The following is a 12,514-nucleotide window of genomic DNA, read 5'->3' as shown; positions in this document are numbered from 1 at the left end:
TTTTCATCCAGCACTGGGAAAACACACAACAAAACTGAATTAAACATTAATTACAAAGTAGAATTCGATTATTGTAATTTAGGTATGCTGCTGCAAAAACAGCATGCGTTTTTTGCCGCATCCATAATACAGAATAGCCGCGCTGGCAGTACCCCAGGTTGAAAAAGCACTTTTCAGCATGATCAACCCCATTCGCACTTTGACCATTTACCACCATTTCTATTTTTTCTATTTGGTTATGTGAAACATTTTTGCTCTTTTTTCGATGATAAAGGGGGCTTTATTTTTGTCATTTTTCCTATAGTATTTTTCTTTTATTGTTGCTCTGAACATGAAAGTAGCAAAATAATAAAAGTACAAATTTCTCAGTACAACAGATTACTGCAAGGAAGAGTGTGTTCCACTTAGGCTGCCTTCAGGAATTTCAGGGCTTCATACAGGCAAACCATGTGCCCCCCATCCCCCAAACATCCCTTCTCACAATTATAGTCAAAGGGGCCATAACATTTTAATTTTTTTTGGCATCAGGTCATTTTGGCACACACATTGGAAAGATTTTGATTTCTATGAATTTTTAATACAGCTTAAATGAAGTAAAAAACTGTTGTGCAATTTTTATCTGCACATTTTATTGATCACCATAAATAAATGTTTACTATATTGTACAGGCTATTATAATTAAAGAGATAATGTTTTGTGATATTTAATAGTAATTACATTACAGAATTTATTGTAATGGTGTTTTCTCAATAACTATTTTTTATAGTATTTAACTTTACAGAAAAGTGTGACTCACTTTTCAGCTTTTCTTTTACCATAAAGGAAAAGCTGGAAAGCAAGTTTCATCTTTTTGCCAAAACCTTTAGTAAAGAAATTATTTTACATGTCTAATAGGAATTGAACCCTAGAGCATTGCACATGGCAGGCAGCAAGCTTACCACTATACTATAGTACTAAACTGTTACAAGGGTTGGATTTTCTGTGCATATTAAGCACATAGTATTACCGTATAGTAGCTTTTTAGGCACTTTTAGTGCAGATTTGGGCAGAAAAGTTATTGTCCAACTTTTTTTTTTTAATGGTAAAAGACAAGCTGGAAAATAAGTTATATTTTTCCGTAAAACAATTTGTTTAATAAAAAGCTCTGTAAATGAGGGTCCTTCCCCCAACTCATATGGAACAGAAGAGCCACACAGTTTCATTAGTATTCACTGCACTTGAAGGGGTTGTCTGCCTTTTTCTTACTTCTGATATATCCTTTGGATAGGTCATCAGCATCTTATTCACTTCAGTGGGGTTGAGCTGCGCCCAGGCCACGTGACCTATAATCGTGACGTCACTGGCCTGCAGGAAGCTTCAAGCAGCTTGCGAGCGCCGCTGCTTTCTCAAACAGACAATCAGACATTTGATGAACTATCCTAAAGGATAGTTCATCAGTTATTAGAAGGCAGACAACCATTTTTGTAATTACTAATTAGGCTGATGTCTCAGAACCGAAGTGGCTGGGCCCAGACCCTTTCAGTTGTTCAGGGCCCATAACTGATGGAAGCCCTGTATTTCACTCTGTGTGATCAACCCCATCAAGCTTGATCATGCTAAAAGATGCTCTTTAAATTGTCAGGACGTGTTGGTTTCCGTTATTGTAAGTACAACTGACTGGTATATCAGAGTGGTTTCAACCAGCATGACCTTGGCAAGAAATCTGTGCCTGGATGATTTACTAGCTGTAGGGGACACAGATCAGCACACACCTCATGGAGATGTAAACACTGCCTCTTGGAATTTAGTCTGGAGTTACTATTTCTGAATAGCTTTTAACCCCTTGTCAGGGAGCAGTGATCATTTACTTTTTGACTAGCTGTCCATAGAGCAATTGAAAATAATAGTATGACCATGGTAAAAGGAAGGGAGAAAGAATATGCATAACTTAAAACCCCAGACAGTGACAACTTGATTTTGCCATGAGCAAGGATTATTAGAACTATGTAGCCACCATGAAAAGCAATTCCTACAAAAGCCATTTTACTGAAAACCGGTATGGTACCATCATTGTAGTTTAAAAGTGGCCTGAATGTTTCAGTTTGGGAAAATAAAACATACAGTGATCAGATTAACCTTAACACTCACAGCTATGCAAAATTCTGCATGAAAACCACAATAGAACACACAAGGTCTGGGAAGAGGGTTTGCAAATAAGGCTGAGTTCACACCAGTGTTCAGCCTTTCCGTTCTCCTGCTCAGTTATAGGAGCAGGAGAACGGAAAGGACGGATTGGCACATAACTGAGACGAGTGGAGCCTACGGACCCCATAGACTATAATGGAGTCCGTTAGGTTTACGCTCAGAAAATGATTTTGGAGCGGAGACAAAAGTCCTGCATGCTCCGCTCGTCTCAGTTATGTGCCCAATCCGTCCTTTCCGTTCTCCTGCTCCTATAACTGAGCAGGAGAACGGAAAGGCTGAACGCTGATGTGAACGAGGCCTAAGTTCTTAGCAAGCTCTGCCTCTACTGCCACCAGATGTAAGATAGTTATCCTATAAGGCTACTTTCACACTAGCGTTCGGCTGTCCGCTTGTGAGCTCCGTTTGAAGGGGCTCACAAGCGGACCCGAACGCTTCTGTCCAGCCCCAATGCATTCTGAGTGGACGCGGATCCGCTCAGAATGCATCAGTCTGGCGGCGTTCAGCCTCCGCTCCGCTCAGCAGGCGGACACCTGAACGCTGCTTGCAGCGTTCGGGTGTCCGCCTGGCCGTGCGGATCCGTCCAGACTTACAATGTAAGTCAATGGGGACGGATCCGTTTGAAGATGACACACTATGGCTCAATCTTCAGGCGGATCCGTCCCCCATTGACTTTCAATGTAAAAGTCTGGATGGATCCGTTCAGGCTAATTTCACACTTAGACATTTTTTGACAATATAATGCAGACGGATCCGTTCTGAACGGAGCCTCCGTCTACATTATATGAGCGGATCCGCTCGAACGCTAGTGTGAAAGTAGCCCAAGTCACTGTTCAACCTAAACAGGCCTTGAGACAGGACTTGGCAGCACCTCAGTGCAGAGCTGAGAGTACTGACTTAACTGAATGAGAGGCCTAGGTCTGGATCCAGGGCATACTATCTCTCCTTTTGTGGAGCACTTAATTGACGTAAGAAGTTTTATAGGCCAGGCAATGCTCCTAGAATTCTGAGAAGAGGGCGTTCAAATGAGCTCTTAGAACATCAATGTCACCATATGTAAGGTAGCTATCCTAACCCTGGTTTCACACCTAGGCGTTTCTCAAACACGCGTTTCTATGCGCGTTTGTCACGCGTTTTTATGCGCGTTTTTTTTTTAATAGTGAACGCGCGTTTGACGCGCGTTTGGGTGATTGACAGCAGTGTTGTCCAAAGAGTCTATGGCCCAAACGCGCGTCAAACGCGCCAAAAAAAGCCCCTGTACTTGTTTGAGCGTCGGGCGTTTTACAGCGCGATCGTACGTGCTGTAAAACGCCCAGGTGAGAACCATTCCCATAGGGAATCATTGGTTTCTCTGTGTTGAGCGTTTTACAGCGCGTAGGAACGCGCTGTAAAACGCTCAGGTCTGAACTTAGGGTAAAAGTCAATATTCAACCTTTGAAACAAGTCTCGAGGCCTATAAGATTCCACACACAGATTAGAGACTCTCCTGAAGGAGATCTAGTATCCCCAGAAAAGTCACACAAGGCCTTTAGGTTAAAGAGGATTATCCTGGAAATAATATTGCGGACCTATCCTCCCCCTCTGTCAGCACGCTTTACATATGGCGGGTGCCATTGCCCGCGGCATGTAAAGCATTAAACAGCCCGGATCAGCACTCCTGCCGGTCCAGGCTGTTAGAGCAGGACCACGGTTCTCATGTGAGCTGGACCCGTGCGGCGCTTAGACTGGGCCACTGTGAAAAAGCTGCAGCCTAGCCTAAGGCCCATTAGCGACGGCCGTAGAAACACGGGGGTGGTCACTAAAATGCCTAAAGAAATAAAGTAGCCTAGCATGTCCTCCCTTCATATCGTGTCTCCTATTACAGTTACAAACACATTCTCTGTCCCAGGATATCAGCCATGTCCTCTTCACAGTCCTGTGAGAAGCTGTAAGACAACTGGCTGTAAAACAAGCCTCCCTGCTGTCCTGTCTGCAAAAGGGCTAAACGGTTGGTGGCTGGATGAAGGGGAATGCTTAGCAAAGATAGGGGGTCAGCAAGAGATTTACCTGGATGATCCTTACAAAACAGATGACCACATTTACGTTTCCCCCAAAGGAGTGAATGTAGTCATGGCCTGACATGTGCAGTACCGCTCCATTCAGACAGAAGGCCAGAGGATCCTCTTTCATTATTGCTGGTTGAATGAGGAATATGCTGTGGACATAATTCATCTTGTCCGATTATTGCGAAATTGACTCCATTCGGCTCATTTTATACGAGGGAACCCCATGCAGAGAAAGAACAGACAACTCAACCAGTGTGTCTATAGTAGAACAAACTTTTATTTATCGGAAACCATGTCTGTATGATACTAGTCGGCAACAACTGAATGTATTTACAAGTGCCTAGCGGCCAAACATGCGTTTGCAGTGACTGACATTGTTTTCTTGTAAGAGAAGCATCACAGTAAGTTGTATTGCACCAAAAGGTTATCTGCTTTAGAATTTAATAAGTTACATTATTACAGTGCAAAAGTGACATTTGCACACTCAAAACCAGTAAAAAAAAAAAAAAAAAACTAAACTAAAAAACTCATGAAATGGTGACCTAGAGATTTACATTTTAAACATTCAACATCTGTAGCTTTTGGAGTTTATAAATAGAACAAGTGCATATTGTACATAGCTGTTTAGAAAGGAAATTATACAGTACAGATCTCTGGCTACTTACAACTGAAAGCATGCACTCCAATGATATTGTACATGAACGGATGACATTTTACATGGCGAAACACAGAAACTTGGCTGCTTAGATTATCTTCTCATTCCATTTGTTGCTAGAGGGGCCTCCGGCTCTACACGCCGGGTTTCCCCTCCAGCAGCAAAAGAAATTGTATTGCATCTTCACTGTGCACTGAATCTCGGAACGCCTCCTTGGAATCTTCCAACACATTTAATTGTGAGGGCGATTTTGTATTGTAGCACAATTTGAAGCACATGCCTTTTCTTGTCTCCATTTACTTTGAAAACTGCCTCTAAACACACGCATGCACGCAACAAAGCAACCTTACATCTCTGCACAATTGTTTAAGGAGGGGATTACTCCAGTTGTTCTGAAAAGGAAAGAAGAAATAATACATCAGCGGTTTGGAAGTCTGCAGAATATCAGAGAATACTTCCCACCTGAATACGCATATTGGAGCCCAAGACTAGATTCTAAGAACAAGACATTTGGCCGAAGGAATAGCCTATTGAAGAATAGATCAAATACATAAATGGTCTTTACTACAGGCCACCCGATTACAAAAGTTATCCTGCCTTGGAGCAGACAACCCTTATCCCTTGAACATGGGGGGGGGGGGGGGGGGGGGTTTATGGGGAAGAGAAGGAGGAAAAAAAAAAAAAAAAAAGCAGCCTCACCTACCAGCCGTCTCTGGCCCACGTGGGACAAGGAAGCAGCTGGGTCCTGCGAATGCCTGGCCCACATAAGCTTGAAGGGTACTTCCCAGCTGTGATTAAAGGCATTCAAGAAAAATATATATGACTGCTGAGGCCTGTGATTGGCCACAGCAGTCACAGAACCCAGCTGCTTCCTGGTCCTGTGGGGACTAGAAGTAGCTGGGAACGAAGCAGCAGTGGGACCACGGGAAGGAGTCAGCTTTTTTCTTGTTCAAGGACACAGGTCAGGATGATCGAGCAGTTGGCTCCAAGACAGGACAATCCTCTTAATACAAGTCTACTCTAGGATCCAATGATGGTTTATTGACATAGTAACGTTACATTCACACTTGCACATTGTATTTGGTTTGTATTAAGCTCCACAATTCAGATTGTTTTTGCATTTAGCTTTGGATTTGTGTTATTCTTTAAGGAGCTGTTGTAGATTTTATTATAAGTGCACAGACTGTGCGTCATTTACAAGACATGCAGGTTGTCAAATTCTGCACATCCTCCGACTGCGCAGGGGATATCAAGACTGGCGTAGCGAACGCCAGTGTTTGATAAAGGAGTCCACAGATGTATATAAAGCATATCAATGAAAATCCGTATGAATCTGACGTTTATGCTGACAGATAAAGCAACCCCTCAAGAGGTTGTTCAGCAGCTGCAGTGTGTAATATTCAGTTCCATCTTCCTGCTACAACAAAACATAATACAAGACCTCAGCTGTTTCGGGTTGGATTAGGCAGTTTAATATCTGTAAAGGGTGGCAGCACACGTATCTATAAAGGACCTACGAGATGAATTGAGCATAGTTATATTTTTGTATAATTATTAGAATTTTTTTCACATCTGTGGCTGTTCCGGCACAGAACAGACTGCCAGAGTTCCCCGCATTACTGGATACTGCCACCTGGACCCTACTGACTAATGCGGTACGACAGAGATCCAGCTGCTACCCCACAAATTTGTCAAAAATCAGTTTGACTGATTTGCGGCATTCCGCAGTGTAAAACTAGCCCAACAGCATGAGCAATCTAACGAGGAGCAAGAAATCATTTGTTTGCCGTAAGTCAACAAATCTACCTAAAAGATTATCGTTAGCAGTGTAAATGCTATTAGGGCAAAAGAGCAACGATTTCTATAACGAATGGACAGCAAAAATATTTATTAACCTCTTAGTGACCACCCGTGTTTTTAACAGCAGTCACTAAGGGCCTTAGGCTGGGCCACCACTTTTTTTACAGCAGCCCAGTCTTAACACTGCACGGGTCCCCCCTGCAGTGGGGACCCTGCTCTCACAAGAGCCGCCCGCCACTGAAAGGTGTGTCGGACTGGAAGGCGTGTCGATCCGGGCTGTTTAACACTTTACATGCCGTGGGCAATGGCACCCGCCACATTTAAAGTGCTGACAGAAGGAGCAGACTCCCTCTGTCTCCCATTGGCACCCCGCAAAGGCGATTGCGGATCGCCAATGCGTGCGAGGGCTGCGCCTCTCTGGCGCAGCCTGCTGGTCAATGTTAGAATAGCATTGCAATTAAAACAAAATGCATTATAGGGATTGTGCATTGCATTTTAAAAGCAATAAGAAAGCGGTCTGTTATAGTCCCCTTGTGGGGCTATTAAGTGGTAAAAAATAAAAATTGCTAATTTATTCTTAGTTGCCACCGAAAAAACATAAGCCACCAAAAAGCAGCATTTACTCCAAAATGATACCAATGAAAAATACAAGTTGTCCCGCAAAAATCAGGCCCACACACAACTCCATAGAAACAAAAATTAAAAAAAAAAGTTATGGTCTTGGGCAGCGGCAATGCAACAATTAATATTTTTTTTTTTTAAAGGAAAATAAATTAAGGGGTTTATTGCAAAAAAGTTGTATATTGTAAAAAAAAAAAAAAACTATGTATTTGATATCACTGTAGTCGTACTGACCCAGAGAACAAAGATGGTTATTTATACCGAAAAATTAACGCTGTAAAATTTAACGTAAAAACGCAGTGGCAGTATTACTGTTTTTCCCATCTCCCTCCAGAAAGAGTTAATAAAAGTTAATCATAAAGTTATGTGTACCCAAAAATGGCGCCATTAAAACTACAACTTGTCCCGCAAAAAACAAGCCTTCATATAAAAGCTATATACACGGAAAAATAAAAAAAAGAGAGTCATAGCTCTTGGAACACAACGATAAGAAAAACGCTTGGCCAGCAAGGGCCAAAACAGGCTGGTCACTAAGGGGTTAACTGATAACTAACTTCTTCCTAAATAACCTCTTGCCATTCATTAATGAAAACTCAAAAATAGTCTAAAATAACAAAAGGGTCACACTTAACCCACCAGTCTGTTATTTCAGGTGTTTTCATGACGTCATCTCTTCTGCAGTCCTCGTTAGAACATGGAGAGCAGATACTAACTAACTAGCAGGGGACCAGGGAGACCTCAGGAGGGTGGCAATGGTTGTATTACATCTTTGCTGTTTTACACCATTGTACGCTGCTTTCAAAAAAAAGTCATGGATGGAACCACCCCTTTAGACGAGTTGTATAAATTCAGTCATCCTGCAGTCTATTCTATTGGCAATAAACCCCTTATTTCCAATATTCTTTTCAACTTACAGTAGGGGGTACATGGATCAGTTTTTACTTCTACATGGAGAAAACAGCCATCATCTGAAATTCGATGGACTATATTCTGCATTAAAAACACAATGCGTATTTGGGACCAGTTTTAAACATAAAACACAAGTCTACAATTTGCAAGTGTGAATTTTTTAGAAAATTTAGATCTAGAAGAATTTAACTATGCATATATAGTTCCATTGTATGCTCTAACAGCAGTGAGAATGCATGGTAGGGCCAATATTACAAAGGACCCAATAATGCAGTTCTATTTAAAGGACATCTGTCAGCAGATCTGTACCCATGACACTGGCTGGCCTGTTACATGTGAGCTTGGCAGCTGAAGGCATCAGTGTTGGTCCCATGTTCATATGTGCCCACATTACCGAGATGAGCCTCTAGGAGCAATGGGGGCGTTGCTGTTACTCCTAGAGGATCTGCTCTCCATGCAACTGCCGCTCCCTCTCCATTTTGATTGACAGGGGCAGGTGTGACTTTTTCACTGCCTGTTCCTGTCAAAGTGCAGAGGGCACAGCAGTTGGAGAGAGCAGAACTAGATGCAAAGGCAACGCCCCCGTTGCTCCAAGAGGCCGATTTACAAACATTAAAACATTTCTCTCAGCAATGCGGGCACATAGGGACATGTGACCAACACAGATGCCTTCAGCTGCCAGGCGCACATGTAACAGGTCAGCCAGTTTTATTGGTACCATTCTGCTGACAGATGCCCTTTAAAAAAAAAAAAAAAAAAAATCCGGAACATGGCCATCGCAATATTGGTTATATTTTACTACCACTCAGAAGATTATCAGTAGTTCTCAAATAATGGAGAATATTAAACTAATTTAGCTGTCAACCTGGTTCAAATGGTCAATGCTTTAACTAGAAAGACATCTTGAAAAACCCTAAACACCGGTATGGTGCATGGCTTGATTTCTGAATTGCTTCCTAAAAGTATTTCACTTCATTGTTCCATGAGCCTACATACACAATTTGATATCAGTGGTTAAGAGCATTCATGTGCACGGTGAAGTTCAAACATGTCCATTAGTGTGTGGATGAAGAGGTGTGTTAATTTCCCCAGGTAAAGTAGTAGAGGTGAAAGGTTAAAAGTAGTGATTTGTCACACTTTAGAATATAACCAGGCATGTATTTCAGTGACCCGTTTCTTTTACTCTTCTTGTGATCAACATGAACATAGATCATTTTTCTATTCTACAGGATTTTGTTCCTTGGCAGTCATATTCAGAACAGCAAGAATATATAAAGAACTGCTGTGTGTGCCAGTTATTTCGATAATCACAACCGTTTCTGGCTGCAAGACAATTGGCTGCAGCAGAAGCTTGCTCTGCCTGGACTAGGTGGTCAGGAACCCTAGGCTGCAGCCCATTGCTCTGCCTGGATTAGATGGTCAGGAACCCTAGGCTGCAGCCCATTGCTCTGCCTGGATTAGATGGTCAGGAACCCTAGGCTGCAGCCCATTGTTCTGCCTGGATTAGATGGTCAGGAACCCTAGGCTGCAGCCCATTGCTCTGCCTGGATTAGATGGTCAGGAACCCTAGGCTGCAGCCCATTGCTCTGCCTGGATTAGATGGTCAGGAACCCTAGGCTGCAGCCCTCAAGTCCCACCAGCTAAAACAAGAAGTGATAAGGAATAAACTAACACCTCTGTTACCAGAACGATTTCTACAAGAATTAAAACCCAGCAGATTAGGGGTTCAGCTATGTGAAAGCAGAGTGCACGGACCCTGCAAGTGCACAGAGGTTGTCTATGCCACCGTACATAATGTAAGCATAGTTTCTGGGGGAGAAACTTATACATCTTAAATCCAAAAGGAGCATGCTACAATTTTTTTTTCTGCTAGATTCATGAGTGTATGACATTGCGATAAGCTTGCCGATGGATGGGGAAATGGAGTTAACTTGTAAATTGATCACTAAAGAAACTTTGACTTGCTACCATCTTTGAATGATATTGAGATTATATATATATATATATATATATATATATATATATATATATATATATATATATATATATATATATATATATATATATAATATAATATACACACCCTGTCCCACACTACAATTTTTGCTGATTTGTAGATAGATAGACTAGACTTTGGGACAGTAAGCTACACCATAACAGGTGCATGTCTTATGTCAGATTTTAAGATGGAACCAAACATTTGTTGGCAAACATTGTGAATATTTTCCCCCCAAACATGAAACCAGTAGACACTGGTGCAAACAGGAAGTCAATGCTGGAGAGCAAGGCCAGAATGATTATAAAAGTACAGATTACTAATCCACTAGTGAGAAAGATTATCCAGTAACTCACTGGGATGAACCCATTTAAAGTCACTGTATTTGCTGATCTGAGACAAAGTGGATCCAGCAGGAAGGAGAGTACTTTATATAATTCTATTTATTTCCCCCTCCTTTTGAATTCACTTTTGGTTTTTCTAAAAATTCCACCTCCAATTATATTCAATGGAAGGCCATACCACTGTTCATAGGCCACAAATATGCCAAAAAAGGACAATAAGGGTGCACAACAGTCTTTGATATAAGGCTCAACAAAGTACAGTACAAAGCTTTATGCCATAAATGGATGCGGGTTCTTCTTCCAAGACTCCCACTTAATGGATGAATGGGAGGTTCCCATCTCCCCCCAATCATTACCGAGAGGATAAGACCATGCATTCATAAGGCACCCTCCATTGAAAATGATGGTGTGGTGGTAACAGCATACAGACTGCCACCTCCCCAACACAACTGGAGTGCCAGACAAGGGTCAAGGAACCAGATTTTCCTGACATATGGGTGATCTAGAGATGGCTACATAATGCACCATTAATACAGCCCAAGTGTGTCACCCCTTCTCAGACATGGAAACTGCATGTAAGCCACCATGGTGGCAGGGAACTGCAAAAAAACACAAGCATAGAGGACTGCAGGTAGTGAAACCTTGCTGTACAAAACAAAAGAATAAGAAAAAGAAATATCTTCAGCATGCCAAAGCAAGTAATTAAGTGCCACTTGCTAGCCATTAGCTTCACATTTTAGTACACAATTCTAGCGAATCCTACTTTAGGCTAGAACATGAAGATATGTGGTCACACAAATACTGCAACACTGAGGTATGACAAGGAAAAAGGACAACCTTCAAACAATCACAAAAAATTCCAACGTAGGTCAGACTTTTTTCAAAAGTTGCAAGGTTGACCATAAAACTGAGGATGCATTTAGCCAATTCTGAAATTTACTGCTACTTGTGAGCAATGAAAAGTCACGGAGTAGCCCTAACCTGATTGCCTAAGGAGTTCTAAATTTGAAATTGAAGAGCGTGTCAAGCTACAAAAAAGGCACATTATGCCAAGTGTAAGCTTTATCTGGTAAAGTTAAAAATAAATCATGGAAACTAATATTCTAAAATCCCCTAAACTGGACAAGGTATTCAGAAGAATAATTCTCCTGCTTAAGGAGTATAATTAGGTAATATATTATGAAAGATTGGTGAAATAAAATGGAAAAAATAGTAATACAAGACTTTCCTGGCAGCTCTGATGTCTCAGACTGTAGAGTTAAACACAGCTTGGTCACTAGGAATGCTCGCTTTTTATGCATCCATTTAAGGACATCGTAGGCTTGAACCTCTTTCTAGCAAAAATGCTTAGAGTTAAACTGCTAAAGATGGTCGCTATATTTCCAGCCAAATCTAACCAAATAATTAAAAAGCAGCAATGCTTCAGCTAAAAATAAAATGTCACTAATGAAATACAATTTACTATAACATGTGAAGCTCTTCTGTGCCACAAGACTGCAGTTCTTTCATTTATTATCTGAACATGGTGCAAAAAGCAAAACAAAAATATAAAAAATCCTCCCCCTTTTTAACTCATTTGTAGTGAAAACCTTAAAAAGAATATTTGATCCAAATTTGGGCTTCCTTCAAGCCAGACAGTAACATGATTGATGTCTGAAGGATCAAAATATAATGTAGGAGGCATCAATGAGGTTCAAAAGTCACCCACTTGTTCCAGTACAAAAATTTTTGGTTGAAAAGGGTTGTGCAGTAGTCTAAGGCCTCTTGCACACAAATGTTTTGCATCCGTTCCGTGCATTGGGGACTGCAATTTGCAATCCCCAATGCACGGGCAACATCCGTGCGGCAGCTGGTACGGATTGAGTCCCATTCAGCTTGAGTGGGTCAGTGATCCGGCCGCACCGCAAAAAAAGTTCTATTTTTATGCGGTGTAGAGGCACGACAGAACCACTACAGAAGCACT

The 12,514-nt window shown here is 41.6% G+C and overlaps 1 protein-coding gene across 1 annotated transcript in view; it reads right to left on the bottom strand.

Moving 5' to 3' along the window:
* Window positions 1–4,483: 4,483 nt before the first annotated feature.
* The window catches only part of ATP2A2 (ATPase sarcoplasmic/endoplasmic reticulum Ca2+ transporting 2), a 41,501-nt gene continuing 33,470 nt past the window's right edge, over window positions 4,484–12,514 (bottom strand). The window contains exon 21 of the mRNA XM_044275761.1: window positions 4,484–5,273. Coding sequence (XP_044131696.1) covers window positions 5,260–5,273 — 14 coding nt within the window. The 3' untranslated portion in view covers window positions 4,484–5,259. The remainder of the gene's footprint in view (window positions 5,274–12,514) is intronic.

Source organism: Bufo gargarizans, chromosome 1 (assembly GCF_014858855.1).
Source record: "Bufo gargarizans isolate SCDJY-AF-19 chromosome 1, ASM1485885v1, whole genome shotgun sequence".
Classification (NCBI taxonomy): Eukaryota; Metazoa; Chordata; class Amphibia; order Anura; family Bufonidae; genus Bufo; species Bufo gargarizans.
The sequence above is the reverse complement of the archived record's forward strand: the minus strand, read 5'-3'. Positions and strand labels throughout refer to the sequence as shown.